Below are 22,045 nucleotides of genomic sequence, written 5' to 3' on the forward strand. Positions count from 1 at the left end.
CAGGCGCTATGTTTGGCGGTGGGCGTGAATGAAGGCCAGGTTGCCGACGCGGTTTGCGGTCTGTTAGCGTGATCTCAAACGATGCTGGGCCTCATGCAACGACGCTAGGCCGAAACGGGTTCAGCCCTATAAGCCAAATGGGCCCCGCCAACTTTTTTATGAATTTGGCCGCATACCCCACCATCACCGATACTTTGTTCACTAAATAAGTCGAGAATTGCCGAAAATGCTGTACCTCGTGGGTCTCGGTCTGGCGGACGAGAAGGACATTACTGTCAAGGGTCTGGACATTGTGAAGAAGGCCGAACGCGTCTATCTCGAGGCATATACGGCGGTACTGCTAGTGGAGAAGGATGTGCTTGTGAGTTGAAGACGAAGTGAATAGACAAAGCGCTCGACATCTAATTATCACGGCAGTAGGAGGCATTTTATGGCCGCGAAGTCATCATTGCAGACCGTGAAATGGTCGAGTCTTCAAGCGATGATATCCTCAAGGACGCCGACAAGGTCGATGTCGCATTCCTAGTAGTAGGGGACCCATTCGGGTAAGGAGTTTCTCCTAGTAATCATTGGAATCATATTTAACATCATCATAGCGCGACCACGCATACGGACCTTGTCCTCCGTGCCCGCGAACTCTCCATTCCCACCCGTTCGATTCCCAACGCCAGCATTCTCACTTCCATTGGCACCACTGGCCTGCAACTCTACAACTTTGGACAAACCGTATCCATGGTCTTCTTCCTTGACAACTGGAAGCCCGCCTCCTTCTACGACCGCATAAAAGAAAATGTTTCCATCGGCTTGCACACGCTTGTGCTCCTGGATATCAAGGTCAAGGAACAGAGTCTGGAAAACATGGCCAGAGGACGCAAGATCTACGAGCCACCGCGGTACATGACAGTCGCACAGTGCGCGCAACAGATGCTGGAAATTGAAGAGGACGTAAAGCAGGAAGGTGCATACACAAAAGACAGTCTGGCTGTTGGTGTTGCGAGAGTAGGAGCAGAAGACCAGAAAATCGTTGCAGGAACACTAGAACAGCTTTGTGAAGCGGATCTAGGCAAGCCACTACACAGTCTGGTGCTGTTGGGCAAACGGACGCATGACCTCGAGAGGGATTTCCTCGAGGAGTTTGCTGTGGATAAGGAGAAGTTCAAGGAGATTTGGAAGAGGGATTATGAGGGAAAGTCATAGAGCAAGAGAAACAACGAGTTTCTCTGTGACATTGAATATATGCACCAGTATTTGCTAATATAAAACTGGTTTTCTGAGACATGGTAGCTCCTTTGGGCCAGCATACAGCAATTAAGCAAACCCCCAACAACGCTTTTTTACTGTATCGTACACAGCATCGCATCAAATCCACTTCTAGCATCATCCTTCTTCATCCATTTCTCCTCCTCCTTCCCCTGCTTCTTCCTCTCTCTGATGATTTTCTCTCTCTCATGTGGACTCGGTCCTCCGTGTTCTCGGCACTCAAAATCAATCCATCTATACTTGATAGCAGGCGCCGTACAAGTCTCGTCAGTCTTTCGTGCATTGCTGCATTCTTCCATGTATTCATCTGTGCAGGGAAGGCCGCCTTTGGGCCCATGCCCGTGGCCTTTACGCTTACAGCGTGTGTAGTGAGTTTGGTATCTTGTACACATTTCTGTGTGGTCGCAAGTGGTTGAACTGGTGACTGGAGAAGGCAAATTTAACAACAAGGTCATGTATATTACATATATATACGGGTGTATCATTGTGATGGTTTCTGAAGATGGAAGATAGAAACGTCTGTGAAGAGTTCCAGCCGCAAGGAGTGTGCGCATATGCAATCACCTCCCAACTCCTTCACTACGGCCGTTTTATGAATGCTCGTGTGTTGATTGTGCTTTTCAACTTTCTTTGTCCTAGATACATTCATGGTCGAAATCGTGGCTTTGCTTTGAAGTTTGCATTGCGATTTTCTTCTAATGGCGCGCCGCTACCACCAACGTAACATCATCCCCGCTCATTTTGTGCAGTAATTCTAAAATGTGTATGTGTTCAGGCTGACTCAGGCACGCCAAGTGCTCCGTCCAGATACGTAGAGGGGCCACAGTAGTACCACCAGAGCGATGCTATCTGACGTCATACTTAATCACCATTGGTTAATCGCGTGGTGTACCATGCTTCAGCTTCCATGACCTTCTTGCTTACACCCCTCAAGAACCCGACTATTCCGACTCGACGATTCAGCGGCATGTCAAAACCTAACATTGATATAACCAATCCCAGTTCCCCTGGTGCAAAGCTTCTTCAAGATATCTTTGACACACATACATCCCATATACCTTTACCTTTGGAAAGAAACAGCGGCACAGAATTGTATCGAATACACAGCGACAAAGAAGACAAGATGCAGGATGCAGCGTCGCAGAGTTATAGAACAGGCCTACAGCGGTCAAGTTCGAGACGCACAGCAAATGGATACATGCCCATTGAAGATTATGGGTTGATCGGGAACATGCGGACTTGTGCGATGGTTGCCATGGATGGCGGACTTGATTACATGTGCTGGCCACATTTTGACTCGCCATCCGTCTTCTGCCGTATTCTTGACAAAGAAAAGGGTGGCCACTTCACTATAGGCCCAACGAACGAGGACTTTTGTACTACGAAACAACAGTATCTTCCCGCGAGCAACATTCTCCAGACGCGCTACTTGAAGGAAGAGGGCGTCATGAATGTCGTGGATTTCTTTCCAAGGCCAAATGACAAGAATTGGGATGCCCAGTTCCATGCTAATGTCATCGCGAGTGAGCACAATGGCAATGTGCCCGAGCGTCCCGATTTGAAGAAGTGGCTTGTTAGGCGAGTGGAATGCATGCGAGGCACCGTTGGGGTGAGTGTACAGGTGTTTCCTGCTTTCAACTATGCTCGGGACAAGCACACTACCGAGATCACCGACCTGGGTAAGACTCCACAGGGACAGTGCCTACAGCGCGTGATCTTCAAGTCTAAAGATCTATCTCTGGAATTGAATGTGACCGTCGACTGTGGTGACGAACCGGAAGCATCATGTCCAAGAATTGCTTTTGAGAAGACACCCGAGCCCCAGAATTTGGGGGATGGGGTTACGGCTACTTTTACAATGACCGAGGGGCAGGCAGTGTCCTTCATTTTGCGCGATGCAGAAGACCACAGCCCAGACATAATTGAAACCAGCCAAGTTGTTGAGTTGCAACAGAGCACTCATAAGTATTGGGCTAGATGGACCCAGCAAAGCAAGTATGCGGGTAGATGGGAAGAGATTGTTACGAGGAGCCTGCTTCTCTTGAAGATGTTGACATTCGAGCCGAGTGGAGCAATTGTTGCTGCACCGACGTTCTCTTTGCCAGAAGACTTTGGGGGTATGTCGCCTCGAGAGATGATGAAACATGTACTGATATGGTGTAGGGTCACGTAATTGGGATTATCGCTACTCATGGGTGCGAGATGCGTCTTTTACGATATACATCTTTCTCAGAATGGGTTTTAGTCATGAAGCCGAAGCCTACGTCAGTTACATCTTCCAGCGCGTCAAGGAGGCCAAAGCACGCCACGGAGCGCTTCCAATCATGTTTAGTATCCATGGAGCAAGCGACTTACCCGAGGTTGAGCTTCCGCACTTGGAAGGCTACAGAGCAAGCCAACCAGTCCGTATTGGGAATGGAGCGGCCTCTCATATACAGCTTGACATCTACGGTGAACTGATGGATGGAATCTATCTTGTAAACAGATTCGGACGTCCAGTTTCTTACGATCAGTGGCTTTCAGTTCGGGAGATTGCAGATTACGTCTGCACCATCTGGAAGGAGCCAGACATGTCGATCTGGGAGGTTCGTGGCATGAAGCAGAACTTTGTGTATAGCAAGATGATGTTGTGGGTCGCGCTTGACCGAGCGTTGCGCCTTGCGGACAAGAGAAGCTTCCCGTGCCCACATCGGGCAGAGTGGTACAGAGTACGTGACGAGATTTACGAAGAGATCATGGAAAAGGGATACAACTCCGAGCTGGAGTGCTTCATCCAGAGCTACGAATCGAATGAAGTTCTGGATTCGGCTGTGTTAATAGCGCCTCTGGTCTTTTTTATAGCGCCAACGGACCCTCGCTTCCTGAAGACGCTTGACCGGATACTAAAACCTCCTGAGAAGGGAGGCTTAACTAGCACTGGCCTGGTATTCAGGTACAACCATGCGCTTAGTGATGACGGTGTAGGTGGACAGGAAGGCAGTTTTTCCATGTGCACTTTCTGGTTGGTCGAAGCACTCACACGAGTAAGTACTCCAGTTTCCTACGTAACCGCTCTTTTATTCGCGTGTATTTTTGTCTAATGAACACAGGCTGGAGCGTACGACAACAAGTATCTTTTGCAGGCTGTGACGATGTTTGAGAGCATGCTGGGTTTTGGAAATCATTTGCACATCTTCTCCGAGGAGATTGCGCGATCAGGGGAGCAGTTGGGCAACACTCCACAAGCATTTAGCCACTTGGCGTTGATATCTGCAGCATTCAATTTGAACAAGACGTTGAGCACCCGGCATCGGTAGAGGGGGCGGTGTCGAGGGTTGGCGGAAGACATAGACAGAGCGATGCAATGCAGTATTACTAGTCGATAGGAAACCGGGGCGAATTGGTCTAGACGTCTACGCTAATCTGGAGGAACCGTGATGATCAGCAATCAGTGCGTCATGGCTGCACTGTTCTCTATCTGGAATGAGATTCAATGTCGCTAAATTAACTAGGCCAGATATTTACTGCCGGACGCCCATGAGGGCGTGGCGCACACAACAGGTCGATCCCCTGACGGTGACACGCACACGCACAGTGCAGCGCACTGACTGGATAATCTCTTTCAACACATGTTCCAGTCTCGAATGCCTTCAAACTTCCAGCAAGCTGCTCCAACACATCGCCAGCAGGCCATGATCTAGCACACGTTTTCCCTTTCATTTCTATCCAATTTCCTGTCAACCATCAGCCAACTTGCCCTCTTCTTTCGGCCATCCCGCATCATCCGCACAACATCCGTAGCGTCGTCATCGTTTGCTCCACCAACGCGTTCCCTCTCAGGCAGTACCAGCATTAACACGCGACCATGTCGCTCCCATCCAACTCCTCAGCCGCGTCAAGTCTTGCTACAATTGACGAAAAGTACGAGATGAGTGCCCCGCGCAATGAAGATATGCTGGTTCGCGACTTTGGTTGGCCCTCAGTCTCTCCGCGATACCACGGCGACCACACACCCGAGAGCAACCCAGATTGGGATCACAACCCGCTCGAATGCGAAAAGGCGAAGCAAGAGGCTTTTGAAAGGATGGAAAGAAGCTACGCTTTATACATGGCGAACCTAGGGAAAAAAGTGCCTATGCCGAAGAAGAAGACTTCTTGGTCTAGGTTCCTACCTTGGGTGCGATAGAGATGGGCGACCTGGCGATGGTGCGCCTGCTTGCTGCGACGCTTGAAAAGTATGGATACCCGTTTGGCCGACCGATGCATATACATTGCAAGGAACAGTCACTGTTATACGAAAAGGGAATGTAAGACTTAATAAACGAGTAGGAGTGGGGACTGGGGCAGAGGGACAGTGCAGCACTGCCCCTACCCCAGGTACGGTTCGGAGGCTACTCGGTCTTGTAGTATGATAGAGCATACTGAGCCAAGGAAGATGCGGGGTTGGGGCGCAGCTTTGGCTTGTCTGGAAGTTGTTTTTGATACCCTTTTTCTTTGTCATTTCCTATGTTTTACAGAGTATTTGCGCGTCGTTTTGCAGCCTCTTCGGCGCATGTTGTTCTTGTATACCCCCGATTTAGATGTGTTCTTTCTGCGCTGGCACTGGAGCCACATAATTCTATGTAGCACACAATATATACATGGGACGTCCCGAGAAACACTATTCCCTTGTTGGTGACTTGCATGTTGGCCGCGGACTGAGTATGGCGGGGTTCACCTCGCTCTTGGGACGATCGGGAATTCTCTTCCAATCCACTATTGTGCAGCGGTTGACCATTTCCGGTCAAGGCATGAGCACAACTTGAAAGGGCTCCACTGCACAACGTGTCCAGTTTTTTCTCGGCGCAGCAATTTCAGAAGACTTGCATCTTGTGGATTGCTGATATTGGGGTAGTCTGCTTACATATTTCCGCTTCATTCCATTACCACTTGTCACAATCCAATCGTCATTTTTAGCTTGAACAAAGCATCCACCATGAGCTCTGCGCTAGAACAAAAGACTATGCGAGCGCAGCAATATGATGCGCGAGACAACAAGCTCCACCTCAATGAAGTACCTATCCCACAGCCCCGCGAGCATGAACTCCTCATCAAGATGCAATGTGCATCTCTCTGTCACTCTGATGTGATGCTTTTCGAGCCCAATGAACAAGGTCTTATTCTTGGCAAGAACCCTGTTACCATCGGCCACGAAGGCACAGGCAAGGTCGTTGCGACTGGGTCAGGAGAAGTAGCCAGGCAGTTCAAAGAGGGAGATGCAGTGGGTTTCCTCTGCGCCGTCGACTGCTGCTTCGAGTGCTATTCCTGCAAGAACGTCAGCAACGTCTGGTGTTCGACTGGGCAGACCAAGATACAGGGATTTAGTGCTGATGGGTATTTTGCAGAGTATGCAGTCGTGGATGCAAGAGAAGCCATCGTTTTGCCTGAGAATTGTCAGTTCATGTCCCGTTCAAGCAACACGGATTGGGGATGAGGAGATAAATGTGAGGGCGAGGCGCTAACTTGAACGTAACAGTGGATCCTAAAACATCCGCACCTCTTTTCTGCGCTGGTGTAACCGCATACCACGGCATCGCAGATTGCGAGTTACCTGCTGGGTCCTGGCTTGCAGTCATCGGCTGTGGTGGTCTCGGGCACATGGGTATCCAGTATGCCAAGGCCATGGGCCACAAAGTCATTGGCATTGATATTACCGACGTGGCTATAGAAGAAGCAAAGAGTTGCGGTGCAGATTACACCTTCAATTCCATGACGGACAAGGATTACAAGAAGAAGATACTGGAGCTCACAGGCGGCGGTGTACATGCGGCAGTCAACTTCACGGCGGCCAAGAAGTCGTATGATGACTGCCCGGCAATAGTTAAGCCTGGTGAGGGTATGATTATGGTAGTAGGTATTCCCCAGCAGCCACTTGAATTCAATGGCCTGGATATTGCGATGGGTCGTTACAAAGTCAAGGGATCGAACAATGGAAGTAAGTCAAGCCTGTCTTCCTTTTTTTCTGTTCGAGACTAGATAATGGAAGCTGACTAAGATACAGCATGTTACAACATGAGGGAAGTGATTGAGTTTTCTGCAAAACATAACATCAAGGCGCACTTGACAGCGTTCCCGCTGGAAGAGGTACCCAAAATGGTCGAGCTGATGAACTCACACCAAGCAAAGGGACGCATGGGTGTAATTTTTGATTAGAACGCGGGCAGTTGAGGATCCAAGAGGAACTATGGGGTAGCAAGAACTAGATACAATAGTAACAAGGCCGGATTTGGACTTGTAGTAAAGACAAGCATGCACTGGTGTGGCTTTGGCCTAAGTGTTACCCGGGCAACGCTAGGCGATGAGGGAAAGCGCGCCCCCCCTAGCGTGCATTTACACATGCGCTGCCCCGCCGCCGGCCCTGAAACATATGCACAACCAACAACACCCACGCCAGGTAGGAACTTTTGATTCTCCCGCCCGCAATTCTTGATACCCCCCCTTTTTCTCTTTTTCTTTGTGATACCCTCCCTTTTGCCGGCACTATGGGTTCCGACGACCTCATCGACTTCGAGGTGATTGAAAACCAGAAGGAAAACATACAGTCGCTCCCCAGCGGCCGCTCCGCCAAAGCCCTCGCCCAACTATACACACCGCCACTGACATCGGCCGCCGGCCAAGCCCCCTCACCGTCGCAGATGCAAGATGCCAACAGCGCGACTCGGTTGCAGTATGAGAAGGAGCTCATGGCCATTGACGACTCGGACGACCCCCTCGATGTTTACGATCGCTATGTCAAGTGGACCCTGGACGCATACCCTTCAGCCCAGAACACACCCCAGTCGCAGCTCTGCCCATTGCTCGAGCGTGCAACAAAGACTTTCCAGTCGTCGCCGCAATATAAAAACGACGCCCGCTATCTCAAGCTCTGGCTCCACTACATCCATCTCTTCTCAGATGCGCCCCGCGAAACCTTTGCATACCTCGCCCGACACCACATTGGCGAGGAGCTTGCGCTGTACTATGAAGAGTTTGCCGCCTGGCTAGAGTCTGCAGGCCGCTATGCACAAGCAGAGGAAGTGTACAACATGGGCATTGAGCGCGGGGCCCGCCCAACAGAGCGCTTGATTCGCAAGTATGGTGAGTTCCAGCACCGATGCGAGAGCCGACCGCAACAAGCAGAGGAGCCTACAAGCCCGGCGTTGCCCGCTGTCCGCCCAGCGCTCGCGGCCAAGGTAGACCCGTTTGCCCTTGCCTCACCAAGCGCTCCTGCCCCACAAGCGCAGGCTCAGCCAAAGCCCGCTGCAGGTACATCGCGCTCAGGAAAAGCCAAGCTCGCCATTTTCGCAGATGGTGATGATGCGGCAAAGCCCACCTCGAGTGGCAGCACTGAAGGTTGGGGCAACATTGGATCGCTGGCGGATCGCAAAAAGGAGAACGCACAAGAGGCACGGCCTTGGGCTGGCGAGACTCTGAAGGTTGGAAAGAAGAATACGGGCGTTCCCAAAATGGCAATCTTCAAGGATGAGGTGAGTTGAGCTACCTCCGTCGGCCCCTTCACATATTTACGATTACAGGACTAATTGGTGGGCGTTTTGCCATTCATGTATTCAGAGCAAATCAAATCTCAATGACGAAAACGTCAACTCTCATCCATTACGTGAATACCAACAAGCTGTCAATCCAAGGACAGGACGGCTCGAGGTCGTCTTTGTCGATTTGGAGAAAGTGTATCCTAACCATGAAGACCCAATGTCTGAAGAGTACTCTTTTGAGGAATTGCGAGCTAAACACAGGGGGTGGCTGGATCGTGATTGGGCTGCCATGCGAAGACAAGAAGAGCAGGCAAGAAAAGATGCCGAAGCGGCACTTGCTGCTGCTCAAACAAAACCCAAGGCCATGCCTTTAGCACCCAAGCAAGAACCTGAACCAATTGCTAAGCCTCAAACAGTACCGTTGAAAGGAAGTGTTGACGATGACATGGGTAATGACGAAAATGCACCACCCTCGCAGGCCGATGTAGACAAAGCGAAGGCAGTGAAAAAGGCCAGACGTGAAGAGCGTGCCAACAGGACTAGAAAGATCAAAGTCATGGAAACCAAGGAGATCCGCGGAGAAACGCAAACGAGTAAGTAGTGGCGGTCTATCAGGTATGTATTATACTGACATTGCATAGTCCAAGCCAATCTGGATTCTCCTGCAAAGTCCAAGATGCGACGGAAAAAGGCCGGCCCCGAGATGACTATGACACTTCACACCAAGGAAGCGATGGATGAGATCTACGATATTTTCAATGAGCCGCTGAAGAATGCTGATGATAATGCTTCTGAAGTCCAGAGCGGTGAGGAAAGTAGCGAGGATGACGAAGATGATTATTCTAGTGGCGCCGAGAGCACAGGGACTGGCCGTATATCCGGCGCTACAAGTGAATATGGAGACGAGACGACAGTTGGAGGTGACTTTACGCTCGGCACTAGGATCCTAAACCATGACGACGACGACGATGGTGATGACAACGATGAGAGCGGTTCAGACGATACAGATGCAAAGAGCGTATCGGAGTCGTCTGACTTTACCGAGATCAAACCTGGACAAAAGGATGACGAGCAAGATCAGTCTGAGAATGAGTCTGAGCATTCTGGTCAATCTCAAGATGATTCCTTTGATGAAACATCAAACGTAGATGGCGAATCGGAGCACCAACAGGACGAGCGGGTCGTCACTCCTACATCGCCTTCAGGACCAAGATCTCTCCCAACGCGCTTCGTCCCTGTCCCACCTGAAGACTACAACCCTGCTATGCGACCATATAGAGATCCAGTCGTCGTTGCCAACAACCGGCTACCCTTCATGACTCCGATTGTGGAAAAGACTGAGTCGTCTCTGGGCATTGCCACGGCTGTAGCGCAGAAGGAGTATTATGCAGCCAAAACACCTTCGCGGTCAAAGGGTACGCCTGCTATCATGGAAGATGATGATGAGGAGCCCTGCAGTAGCCCCTTCTCTGATATTCTGGGACAAGTCATTGACGGGCCAGGTAAAGTTGCAAAGCTAGCTCTGACCGATTCAAAACCAGTGCCCAAAGAGCCCCTAGACGAGCCGCAGCGCAAGCCATTGGCCGCAAAAGAGCCTCCAGTTACAGTGGCCAGGCCTAGTGGACCGATCATCAAGGACACACAGTGCAACCCAGTTGATGATAGTATCCGTAAGACTATTCTACAAGAAACCCAACCTCCTTTGGAAAGCTACGAGGGTTACTACGCCGACACGGAGCAAAGCTATGGAAAAGGCGCGGATATTCGCAAGTATACAAAAGCAGTATCAAAACTGAGCAAGAATGCGCAGGACAAGACGGCAGCCAATGTCGGGGCATGTCCTACTTTGGAGTTTCCTGGGACAGAGCGGACTTATGTTGTTAAACGTGAGCTTGGAAAGGGTGCATTTGCTCCAGTGTACCTGGTGGAGAGCAAAGAAGCAGAAAATGACGAGAACAAGCCTTCACAAATGGGCAAGGGTGAGTTTGGTCCGAAGCGTCAACATCTGGAGGCAATCAAGATGGAAGATCCGCCAACACCGTGGGAATTCTACATTATGCGGCAGGCCAAACGACGACTAGGTGTGTCACGAGCAGCTGAGTCAGTTGTCAGTGCATACGAGATGCACGTGTTCAAGGATGAGTGCTATCTGGTTGAAGAGTATCGCGATCAAGGAACACTGCTCGACTTGGTCAACCATGCTCGCGCAGACAATGGGGCAATGGACGAACAGCTAGCCATGTTCTTCACCATTGAACTATTCCGTACAGTGGAGGCTCTGCACTCCAAGGGCATAATACATGGCGATCTCAAGTCGGATAATGTTCTGGTACGGTTCGACGCACTCCAGAAGGATGAGCACTGGGATTCCGAGTACAAGCGCGACGGGCGTGACGGGTGGTCTGCAAAGGGCATCTCACTGATTGACTTTGGTCGAGGCATCGACATGAAAGCCTTTAAGCCCGAAGTGCAGTTTATCGCAGACTGGCCAACGACCGAGGCCGACTGCGCCGAGATGCGTGAGCTGCGGCCTTGGACTCACCAAATCGACTACCACGGTCTCGCTGGCATTGTGCACAATCTCCTGTTTGGAAAGTACATTTCGGCAGTTGCTGAACGAGGGGCTACTCTGGGCTCAGGTGCAACCAAGACGTACAAGATCAAGGAGAACTTGAAGCGATACTGGCAGACTGAGATTTGGCACGAGTGCTTTGACTTGTTGCTGAACCCGCTGATGCATCTTGAGGGCGAGGAGGGAAGGCGGCTGCCGGTGCTCAAGGGGATGAAGGAGTTGAGGGAGAAGATGGAGGAGTATCTTGAGAACAACTGCGAGAAGGGTGTTGGTCTCAAGGTGCTCGTGAGGCGGATGGAGGAAGTTGTGAAGCGGAGATAAGGATTACGATTGTGGAGTTTGGGGGTTTGCATTGGTTGGAGTTGTTTGACATGACTAGACGTACGTGATACCTCCATGAGCAATGATTTTATATCCCTTTTTTTGTTAGACTCGCATCTCGTAGGAAAAGAGAATTGAATTCGAGCATTTCAGGTGTTGTGTTGCGTGGCTCTTGGTTGATTTGATATGATGCAAGTGCGGTGCCCAGCGGGGAGTAGTACTCTGGTGTTTGCGTCCGTGCATAGCGTGGGTGCCTTGAGCTTGCGGGGAGCTTGTACACCTCCGGCTTCTGTACTATTGGGTACACTGCATACAATTGTCCCACTGCCACTTCTTCTCTTGACATCCGGCTTGTTTGCTTTGTGTATGCAAGCAGCGACAATAAGCTTACTTACAACCGAAGGCGACACTCTGTACCTCAGGATATTGGAAGATAGAAGAAGAGTGAGAGAGCATCTACCCACCCCCACATCATCATCATCGCCGCCCGCCGCCTCAGCTACTCGCTCGATCACGCAGACCACTCGACCCCACTGCGACCATGTCGGCCGACCTAAGCAGCTTGCTGTTGTCTTTTCAGCCTGACAGTCCCGATGTTGAAAAGAGGCGGGATTACGACCTCAAGGCCCGCAGCTTTGTCGCACAATTGTCCAACGTCTCTGCACCACATTGGGCAAAAGGCGCGGATACACCACAAGATGTGCTTGTAGTGGGTATGCTTCCGGGCACTTGGTTGAAACTTGCTAACGTTGTAGACACTCAACCCGGCTGTCAACTCAATGGCATACGCCTTTGCCCTCCGCAACCGTATCGCCGCCCTGCTGGAGAAGAAGAGCGTACCCGAGGCGCTACAGCCTGGAGGTGATTTGTGGAACAAGACGGTGTTGTTTTTCGAAACTGCGGATCCTATACAGCTGCGCTACGTGGGGAAAGAGTGGAAGAATCTGATTGAGTACACAGAGGAGATAGCACGTGGGTGTGGATCAGTAGGTTCAAGTTGGCGTGGCTGGCACGAGGAGAAGAAGCTGACCATGTCCAGCCGAGCCTTGCTATTGCGCCAATACGGTCGGCCATGATGCGACTTGACCCTACCACGGGCACCTTCACCTCGGTCCACGTCAGTTTCATACATCTATGTCTAGAGACGCGATCGTACGCAGCCGCTGAACCCATCCTGGACAATTACATCCACACACTCCCCCCCAAGATGCCAAGCGCGGTTCGTGAGGGACTAGAGTACTCTGTTCCGTGTGCAGATGTAGCGAGTAGTGGGGAGTACATCCACCAGAACTCTGGCCATACGGACCGGGTTGGGTTGACGGATATACAAGAGTACTATGTTCTGGGCGCCATGGCGTACCTAGGCCTGGGGCGCTTCAAAAAGGCGCAACAGTTTCTTGAGCACGTGCTGGTTGTTCCGTCTGCCAACACGGCCAACGGGCTCATGTTGGAGGCTTACAAAAAGTGGGTACTAGTGAACTGTCTGGTAGGGGGAAAGGTATGTTATGGGGGGAAAGAGAGACAAGAGCAAGCGCCGGCTGACGCGGACAGATTGGGAGTATTCCACGGACAGCGAATGCTAGCGCGATGAAGAACATCAAGGCTGCATCCAAGGGATACGAGGCGCTGGCGGATGCGTACGAAGAGCTGGACAAGATGCCGAAGCTGAAGGCTCAGGCACAAGCGGGTGGGGAGATATGGGCAGAGGTAAGAGCGATGCAGGTGATTGTTGCGACACATGGGTTGAAAGGGCGGGATAGCATGTTTTGATGGAGGGCTGACGAGAGCATGTAGGATGGCAATGCGGGCCTAGTCCGGGAGCTTATCAGTAGCCAGACGAGGACGTATGTTTCACGGCTGTCACGGACATACTCTGCGATTCCAGTGTCTAGTATTGCGAGACAACTGGGGGCTACGGGGGAGGAGATGTCGCAGTATATTGAGGGGCTGATCAGGGACGGGCAGCTGAACGGGCGGTTGGAGGAGAGTGACAAGCCGGGAGCTGGGGTGGTATTACGGTTCTACCTGGACGCGAAACAGGGACCCTTGGCCAAGAGCGAGAAGGAGCAGCAGCAGGCGCTATTTGCGCAAACGGTCCGCACAAACAAGCTTGCGGAGCAGGTCAAGGATGCCGACTACCGGATGACGCTAAGCAAGGAGTACATTGAGAACCAGAAGCGGGTGAACAAGAGGCAGGGCAACAACGGGGAGGCCATGGACACTGCGTGGGACGATAGTCTGGAGGCGGAGGAGGACATGATGGCGGATCTGCACTGAAGACGAGGTAGAGGCGGGTGGTTGTCTAGGGGAGGATGGGAGCGTTGCGAGGGCTGGTGGCCAAGGGGCTGGTGAGGGTAAGGCATGAAATAGGTAGCGTGTGTATGACAGCAAAGAGGCAGGCAGGATTAGTAGGGGTTAGCATGGGGGGATGACGATGAGCACGGAAACAGCAGATGGAGCAAAGACAAGGATGAGCCAATCGAGTCGAGATTCGGTGCATGTCGCATTGGCCTGGTGACGAAGCAGAAGCAGCAGCAGGAGCCGCATCGGGGACGACGGAGTGTTTGTGGGAGGGGAGGTTGCTTTTGCGGCGGCATGCTTTTGGCGTCGGCGGCGTCGAGTGGGCCCTCCCCCTTTGGTCCCAGTGGGTGCGGACCAGAAAGGCTGGACAAGCGGGCGCGAGAGATTGCAGCCGTATGGGTGAACACGAGGCGGGCGTCAGCGCCGGGCTGGAGGACAAGGCGCAGGCTTCCAGAATACGGGGCGGCCATGGTGGGCGGATTTGCAGGGTCTGGCGGGCGAGGAGAGGAGCGGTCCCAGAGGGGTGAGGGCAGCGACAAGTCGAGCGACAAGTCGAGCGACATGGGCCTGCGCTAGGCCGGCTTGGGCCCGCCCACCCCTGACAGCCCGACCAATACGACTTGGCGCCATGTGGCCCGCCGTCGCCGCTCCACACAGGCGGCGTGTGAGGCAGCGAGCGTGGCTAGGGGCCTCGTGCTGCACCACTTGCACTGACTGCCGGCGAGACGAGGCCGGCGAGAGACGCTCCCACTCCCACATGCCCACCCGCTGCATACATTCACCCACACCCACGCCCTCGCCCACGCCCTCGCCCTCGCCCTCGCCCTCGCCCTCGCCCTCGCCCTCGCCCTCGCGCCCCCGCCCCCTCTGCCTCTCGCGCCCTGCCCGCCTCCGTCTCTGCACGCCCAGAGCGCGTTCCTGCTTGGCCAACCATGCCCGCATCCGCCGTGCATTAACCGCTGGCTCGGCCTGAGACACGCACCCAGCTGCTCCATTTCTCCACCATGAACCCCCAGGGCGAGCCCGCCGCCACAGCAGCAGAGGCGCGCGCAGAACCGCTGCCCGCAACAGGCGAGCGGCTGTCGTTGCAGTCGTCGTCGTCGGTGGGAGCGGTCAAGCGGTCAGCCTCGCTCAAGGACGCCGCCCACCCTCACCCGCACACCTCGCCCAAACCCCACAGCCGGGCCACACCGCCCTCTTCGGCTTCTTCCAGGCGACGGTCGAGCGCAGCCAACGGTGCAGCAGAGGCAATTGCCCTGCTGGCCGACCATGAGGGGAAGTCGCACCATCAGCCCTACCACCACCACCACCACCACCACCACCACCAACTCCATCACCACCAGCCAAGCTACTCGCGCAGGCTAAGCGTCACCTCTACCACCGGCCCTGCCAATGGCCCCCTACCACTCCCGCACGACGACTCCCGCATCCATTCCTCGCCGCCCGCCCGCCCAAGCAAGCTGCACAACTCCAACGCCCGCTCGCCCACCTCCAGTCCCCGCCGCTCCCGCCCTCGCTCCCCGGCCCACGACCCCCCGCCCACAGGCACCGCACCCCCCAGGCTGCCCAAACTGCCCCCCGTCCTGCTGCCCTCGACCGTCTACGACCCAAACACGCCCACCTCGAGCTCTGCCGCAGACTCGCCCTCCCAAGCCAGCCTCTTTGCCCCCAACCTGCAGTCCGTGAATGCCCCGCGAGACTACTTCAACTCCAAACCCACTCCACCCCAGCCCCCTGTCCAGCGCCCCCCCTCTCGCACCAGAGTCGACAAGGTCCTGGCCAAATCCCCCCTCGCCTCGCCCGCCATCCTCAACGAGGCTGACCCCAGGCACGACTCTGCGTCGGCCCCAGGCCGGCCGTCGACAGCACGGCGGCCCTCAGTCGCTGCTGCTGCAGTCGTCGCCGCCGCCGCCGCCGCCGCCGCCGCCACCCCTTTGGGCCACAGGCACACAGCATCACGCCAACACGCGGCGAGCCACAGCAAAGACCATTCCCGGACCGCAAGCCGAACCCACGCCACGAGTCCAAGCCGGGATCACAATCGCAGCGAAAGCAACACCAGCGCAAAATTGGACGACCACTATCAAGGCACCCCGCCCCGCACCCGCGAGCGGAGGGAAAAGGACAAAAAAACAATGTTGTCGCGGGCGCTGCAAAAGGCAAACACGGCCGTCCTGCTCGACAATGCCCAGAACTTCGAGGGCGCCATGGAGGCGTACGAGGACGCATGCAAGCTCCTGCAGCAGGTCATGGTCCGCAGCTCCCAGGAGGAGGACAGGCGCAAGCTGGACGCCATTCGTGTAACATATACCAACCGGATAGAAGAGCTCCGTCGACTCGACCCTGCCTATACCCATGGCAGCGGCAAGTCACTGCCCGCTCGCCCTATGAGTGGGGAATCGCTGGACGAACACCGCTCAATGCTCTTACTAGAGGACGACGACGAAGAGCCTGCTGTAATACAAACTGCTTCTGTTTCTCGAATCGTAAACGACGCCTCGGTGTACGAAAACTCTTTCGCCCGCGAACCAGAACAACCCCCTTGTCACCAACTGCCCCTGCGCAGCGACTACCAAGGTCCCCGCGAGTCGGTCATCTCAACTGCCATCCGCGATGTGCAAAAAGGCATGCAAAACTCGCAATTCAGTCTCCAGCCACCGCCTGCCAGACTTGGGCCTTCGGCTACTTCTGGTCGCTCTTCGGCTGCCGAATCAGCAATGGATCGCACATATATGCCCCCGCCCCTCTCGCCAAGGAGATCAAAATCACCCCTATTCGACAGCCAGAGTGAATCCAGATCCGACGAGCCCGGCCGGTTGTTGCAACCGCAGCAGACACTAGAGACGCACCATCGGCGAGCCCACAGCAACGAATCTACCTCATGGCTTGACACCATAGACGAATCCGGAGGTTCTTCGTGCTCCTCTTCGGTGCACTCCATGTCCCCGGGAGGGCCACGCCGAAAACACCTACGGAACCCAAGCGGCGAGACCGAAGCAGAGTTTGACGCGGCGCTCGATGCTGCCGTTGAAGCTGCGTACGATGACGGTTACGAACCTTATGATGACGACATGTCCACGCCAGCCGATCTAATATCGGCCAAGATGCGAAACGTGGAAATGGCCAAGGAGCGCGTACGGGAAGCAGAACGCGAAGAGGCTATTGCAGCGGCCAAGTATCGTTACAAAGAAAACCAAGTCCGCAATGAGGCACTACCACACGTCCGCGAGACTGCCGAAATTACCTTCAACGATGAGGCGGAAGAGGAGGAAAGGCTACTCGACGAGATGACCAGAGAGTACATGTTGGATGGTTTCGATTTCGACTTGCAAACAAAATCAGCGCTGCCACGGCAATCAGACTCGAGCAACTTTTCTGCAAGCACGCACAACAGTTCAGTCTCCTCGCACAGGACGACAGGCGGAACGTCGCTCTCAACCGTCACTGAAGTGGCCCATCCGCCATCCAAACCACCGCCAGTACACTCGCCTCCCGCAGTCCCTGCTCCGTCTGGTGCTCTGCCTGCACTGCCGCCAGTTCTCGAGTCACAAGCATCCAATACGACCGATGCAGCAGAGGTTACGCCCCGACCCAATACCGCAACCAAGGATGCCGCTTCTGTGCGAAGCCGCAGATTATCAGGGCAAAATGCTAAATCGCTCAAGATCGAGACATCTGTGCTCAATATTCCGCCCGCACCACATACGGAGAAACCGCCCGTACCAGCAAAGGACGTGCCCGTTGATCTTCCTGCGCAACCAAAGTCTGCCGCTGCTGCATCATTTAGCACTAGCAAGCCTTCGCTGGATTCGACATTCAAATTGCCCGCACTGCCGCAAATCGCCCAACAGAGCAATCTTGCCGCTCCTTCGCCACAGCCCGCACTGTACAGTCCTTCTGAGAATGGTCCTAGTCCGTCGCCAATGCTACACAGTGTCTCAAGCGAGCCTGGCCTTGTGCCAGGTTCCCCCAAAACCGGAAAAACCCCAGCCTTGGGTATTAGAAAAAACAAGTCTTCACTTAGCTTGAAGCAGCGGAATCTGTCCATGTCTAGCCCAGATGGCTCAGACGTATCCATTGGAACGCCGCTCAGCACAACCTTTTCCGTCACCGGACGGAAACCCAGCAACGCCGGACTGCCCATCCCGACTCCTAGCCTTCCCACGTTTAACATTGATGGCCTGCCAAGCGGCGGCATGCATTTATTCGAGAGTGATATTCACTCGCCCTTTTCGCCTGGTTCGCCTAGTCCAGCAATTACAAATGCACCCATTCCACTGGAGCCATGTCCGGACTCGTATCTGCTGAGGCCATTTTGGTTGATGCGATGCTTCTATCAGACTATCGCGCACCCTCGTGGTGGTTATCTCTCAACAAAGCTTTTCATTCCTCGCGATGTATGGCGCGTCAAGGGTGTCAAACTAAAGAACGTTGAAGACAAGATTGCCAACTGCGACATGCTCACAGCGGCTCTGCAGAAGCTAGCTGCTGTCGACACAAACGATGCGGATGCCGTGCTGGAAGAGATGCAGTCTCTCGAACTAGTGCTTGACCAGGTGCAGGCTCAACTAGCCAAGAAGCTCGGTAACGAAGTTGGTATCCAATCTGTATCAATTCTCTTCAAAGATGCAACTACCGTGGGCGAAGGCGCAGCATCTGCAGACGGCTTTTCCAAGGGGCCAACAACTAACCAAGATTTTGTACCCAAGGGTGCTGTTGCCCAGGGCAAGTCGTACCTGGCGTCATGGCGCAAACTGCGGTCCAAGAACTCTGGTGTCAATCTCGCTAACATGGTTACCGGTACCACGAGGAGTACAGAGGTGCCCAAGGATACGCTTCTCATGGCCACCCTTCCCATGACGAGTTTGACAAGCATACGTTTTGCAAAGCGCGACATTTCGGGCATGAACTTTGAGGGCCCCAATGCAGGATATATGGGATCTTTGGCGCGCTTGTTTGATGCAGTTCAGATACTGGGTAAGTCTAATTTTTTTTGCTTTTTTCCCCTTCTCTATGCTCTGCAATGGTTTACTAACTGCATGGTTTCTTGTAGATCAAATTGCGCGTCAAGTCGAAGACCCAGGTCTCAAGCACTCTTCACCCACTCACGTTGGACTCGAACTGTCAACTCGCCATGCCGCAGAGTTCTTTGGCTTTTATATCTGTCGGTTTGTCCTTTCCGATGTCACACTTATGCTGGACAAGTTTATCAAGAGAGGGAGTGAATGGGTTTTGGTTTAAGAAGTGTTTGTGTGTGTGTGAGAGAGAGAGTGTGTGAGAGAGTGTGTGAGAGAGAGTGTGTGAGAGAGAGTGTGTGAGAGAGAGTGTGTGAGTGTGAGAGAGTGAGAGAAAGAAAGAGGCTTGCAAGGAGAGGACAAACTTACCTCCTTGTCCCCCTTCGCGCGTTCCTCCCCTTCCCATCATTGGAGGTGATGGTCGATGGTCGATTTCTTTGAACGTTGAAACCGTAATGAGAAAGAAGAGCATGTCACAATGCATCTAGTGCGTCTCCATTCATGTGTAATTATTCGCCTTAATCAGGTGTATTCTTACTCTTTTATTTTTATTTTTACTTTTTCTTTTCTCCTCTCTCTCTCTCTCTCTCTCTATCTTCTCCATATTTCTTTCATCTTCATCCTCCTCCTCTTCTTCTTCTTCTTCTTTCCAACCTCTCGACAAACCATTGTCGTATCAGGGCCAACCGGACTGCGCCCATTGATTTACTTACTTTACTTCCTTTTTTTTTCCCCGCCGTTTAGAAACTTTTCAACACAAAACGTCCCTTTTTTTGGGGGGGGAGGAGGGTTCTAATACGTCCTCGGGTGTCTCCTCGTACTAGTCTTGCCCTTTCTCCTTGTTCCTTACTACATCTTTTTTTTTTTGCAGGGGATCTAGAAGGATTTTGGTGCCAAGGGTAGGAAAAAGAGAGAGAAAGGAGGTGGGGGGGGGGGGGGGGGGGGGGGGGGGGTGGGATCGAGAGTAACGAAAATATGGGCATGGGATGGGGCATCAAGGGTAGGGAGGGTTGCTAAGTATTGGGTCATTCTTCTTCATTGTCTTCGTCTTCTCTGACTTTTTTTTTTTTGGGGGGGGGGGTTTCTTGGTCATGAGGTTATGGATTGCGTTTCTTGCTTTATTTCTTGTCTCTTTTTTTTTCTCTTTCCTCTTCTTTTGAATTTGGGCTTTTTTGCTCTTTCGCAACTTGGCACTTGAAACTTGCTGTTTGTTTGTCTCCATTTTCTGATGGATTGATTTCTTGTCTCGATCCGTTTTGCCTTTTTGGTTGTTTCTTGCACGTCTCTTTGAAGATATCCCAACCCCCTTTGTTTTGTCTTATCATACGTTAGCTTAGCTTAGCTGCACTTGTTTGCAAATATCCATCTATCTCTATTGCCATTGTTGATCTGTTCCTTGAGTTGAAATATTTTCTGATCATGGAAAAGTTTGGTGGAAAAAAAAAGGTTGATTTTTCATGTAGTAGGTGAAGAGGAAGAGCTACTACCTGACGGACTATTTACGGACAAGAGGGGGCAGGGGAGATGGAGTAAAATACACACATAGATTATAGTATGTTCTCAAACAATCATTGGCTATGTCACTCGCTTCGCGGATTGGGTTTCACTCCTATTCCAAAGCTCCTGGTGCGTGTAGAATCTCCCGTTCTCAGGCTGTGGTCTTTTCAATTGACCTCTTGCTGTCAACGCCTTGCTGCTCGGCAGAGTCTCAGATAGCTCGGCAGAAGCATCGTCACCCTCGCCGCTTGGTAGATTGAGTGGGCGACCCCATGCTGCTTGTGCACTTTCTAGACCACTGCTTGCGCGAATTGTACGTAGTACCGCTAGAGAAGTGATGAGGTTGGCTTTTAGCATCGCTATTTGGAATACCGTAAGAGTCAGCTGCAGGCTGCTAATGGCGTCGCTGACGGGAGCGTTCATTTCACTGTGGAACCTACGTCCGAGTGCCGTCAGGTTGTTGCTCAGGTTGGGAATTGACTGGACGTATTCGAGGTATGGCTTGGTGAGATCGCTTGTTACGTTACCGAACGTGAGTGTTGCAGTAGGAAGGACGGTTGGAGTGATCCCGCTCGCGTTCAGTGAGAGTGTAGGTGTCGTCGTGTTTGAAGGTGACGTAGAGTTGATGGCAACGGAGACATTGACCGTGTTTACAGCAGTGAGCCATTCGGTCTGGGGTTCTGGCTGTCAACTTCGAGTTCGTATCGAGACATGAAACGTATGGTGAAAACACACCTTGTTTGTGTCGAGCTGAAACTTTCCTCTCAGGATAGTGCTGGTGATATTGTTCACGAGATCGGCAGTGTCCATTGAGTTACTGCCAACCAGGCTGCTGAAACCGAAGCCAAAGACTGCGTTATCGGGGCCCCCAATAGAATTCGCCGCCGCATTGATCATGCTCCTTAGATCAGCGAGGTCCTGTACAGCCGGTGCGATGGCTGCCGCAGCGATTGGAATGAGAACAAGGCTGGCTACCAGCATAACGTAGAGTTCGTCGGATAGGCAAGCGGGGCGAGGTTGTCAAGTTATCAATATAGCTAGTAAATATGATAACTGACAACTACTAGGTGGGATTGTCAAGAGAATGATAAGGGAGATGGCTTCAAGCTAAGTGTGTTGTGGATGATAGTGAGGCAATCAGTAGCTACATAGTGTAGACGATGGAAGTCACGATGACCACTGTAAACACGGGCAGCGCCTTCGTGCTTGCAACATCAGTATACTAGAGATGCCCACTTCCTGCCTGTTCCTCTTCCCTTGTATGTTGCCTCTGCAGTCAAACTATGCATCAGTCTTATTTGTATCTCCAACGTCTATTTTCTCTAGCCCTGCATTTCGGCCACCATCTCCACTTCGACTACCGCACACTATCTCTGCAAATACAGTTGACCAAGGAAAGCTTGAGCTTCATAAAACAGCTGGCTTGTGCGAGAACAGTGCGTTTTTGCTTGAGTCGTAGCTCCCTCTTTTATTCATCCATCTGACTTGGCATAAATAAATTGAGTTATTGAATCAGCACTCGTCAATATCAAACTAGGGCATGATAGTAACGCGTTTCTGAAACAGAATGTAGAGTGCTTATTCCATGC

At 52.7% G+C, this 22,045-nt stretch overlaps 6 protein-coding genes across 6 annotated transcripts; 5 read left to right on the forward strand and 1 right to left on the reverse strand.

The window, feature by feature from the left end:
• The first annotated feature begins 170 nt into the window (after positions 1-170).
• Positions 171-1,338, forward strand: PSV08DRAFT_192931 (tetrapyrrole methylase). Its single transcript, XM_014222798.2, has 3 exons — positions 171-361; positions 421-545; positions 597-1,338. The coding sequence occupies exons 1-3, from the start codon at positions 227-229 to the stop codon at positions 1,195-1,197; spliced, it is 861 nt and encodes a 286-aa protein (XP_014078273.1). The 5' UTR covers positions 171-226; the 3' UTR covers positions 1,198-1,338.
• Positions 1,339-2,383: 1,045 nt separating this feature from the next.
• On the forward strand, positions 2,384-4,644 carry PSV08DRAFT_213660 (glycoside hydrolase; the record flags this gene model as incomplete). The annotated part of the gene is made up of 3 exons (XM_014222799.1): positions 2,384-3,377; positions 3,424-4,283; positions 4,350-4,644. 3 exons carry the CDS (start codon positions 2,384-2,386, stop codon positions 4,554-4,556), a joined length of 2,061 nt encoding a protein of 686 aa, XP_014078274.1. The 3' UTR covers positions 4,557-4,644.
• A 258-nt stretch (positions 4,645-4,902) lies between these two features.
• Positions 4,903-5,425, forward strand: PSV08DRAFT_376153 (uncharacterized protein; the record flags this gene model as incomplete). The annotated part of the gene is made up of 1 exon (XM_014222801.2): positions 4,903-5,425. Exon 1 carries the CDS (start codon positions 5,105-5,107, stop codon positions 5,423-5,425), a length of 321 nt encoding a protein of 106 aa, XP_014078276.1. The 5' UTR covers positions 4,903-5,104.
• A 680-nt stretch (positions 5,426-6,105) lies between these two features.
• Positions 6,106-14,140, forward strand: PSV08DRAFT_406535 (checkpoint protein kinase). Its single transcript, XM_014222804.2, has 11 exons — positions 6,106-6,671; positions 6,755-7,213; positions 7,280-7,416; positions 7,791-8,744; positions 8,830-9,343; positions 9,392-11,589; positions 12,095-12,352; positions 12,399-12,629; positions 12,683-13,141; positions 13,195-13,350; positions 13,438-14,140. Exons 1-11 carry the CDS (start codon positions 6,215-6,217, stop codon positions 13,918-13,920), a joined length of 6,306 nt encoding a protein of 2,101 aa, XP_014078279.2. The 5' UTR covers positions 6,106-6,214; the 3' UTR covers positions 13,921-14,140.
• Positions 14,141-14,948: 808 nt separating this feature from the next.
• PSV08DRAFT_192942 (uncharacterized protein) lies at positions 14,949-19,516 on the forward strand (the record flags this gene model as incomplete). The annotated part of the gene is made up of 2 exons (XM_014222805.2): positions 14,949-18,921; positions 18,998-19,516. The coding sequence occupies 2 exons, from the start codon at positions 14,949-14,951 to the stop codon at positions 19,183-19,185; spliced, it is 4,161 nt and encodes a 1,386-aa protein (XP_014078280.1). The 3' UTR covers positions 19,186-19,516.
• Positions 19,517-20,534: 1,018 nt separating this feature from the next.
• PSV08DRAFT_346189 (uncharacterized protein) lies at positions 20,535-21,437 on the reverse strand (the record flags this gene model as incomplete). The annotated part of the gene is made up of 2 exons (XM_014222806.2): positions 20,535-21,128; positions 21,192-21,437. The coding sequence occupies 2 exons, from the start codon at positions 21,435-21,437 to the stop codon at positions 20,535-20,537; spliced, it is 840 nt and encodes a 279-aa protein (XP_014078281.2).
• Positions 21,438-22,045: the final 608 nt, after the last annotated feature.

Source organism: Bipolaris maydis (genome assembly GCF_028858645.1).
Source record: "Bipolaris maydis strain C4 unplaced genomic scaffold PSV08scaffold_1, whole genome shotgun sequence".
NCBI classification, from domain to species: Eukaryota; Fungi; Ascomycota; class Dothideomycetes; order Pleosporales; family Pleosporaceae; genus Bipolaris; species Bipolaris maydis.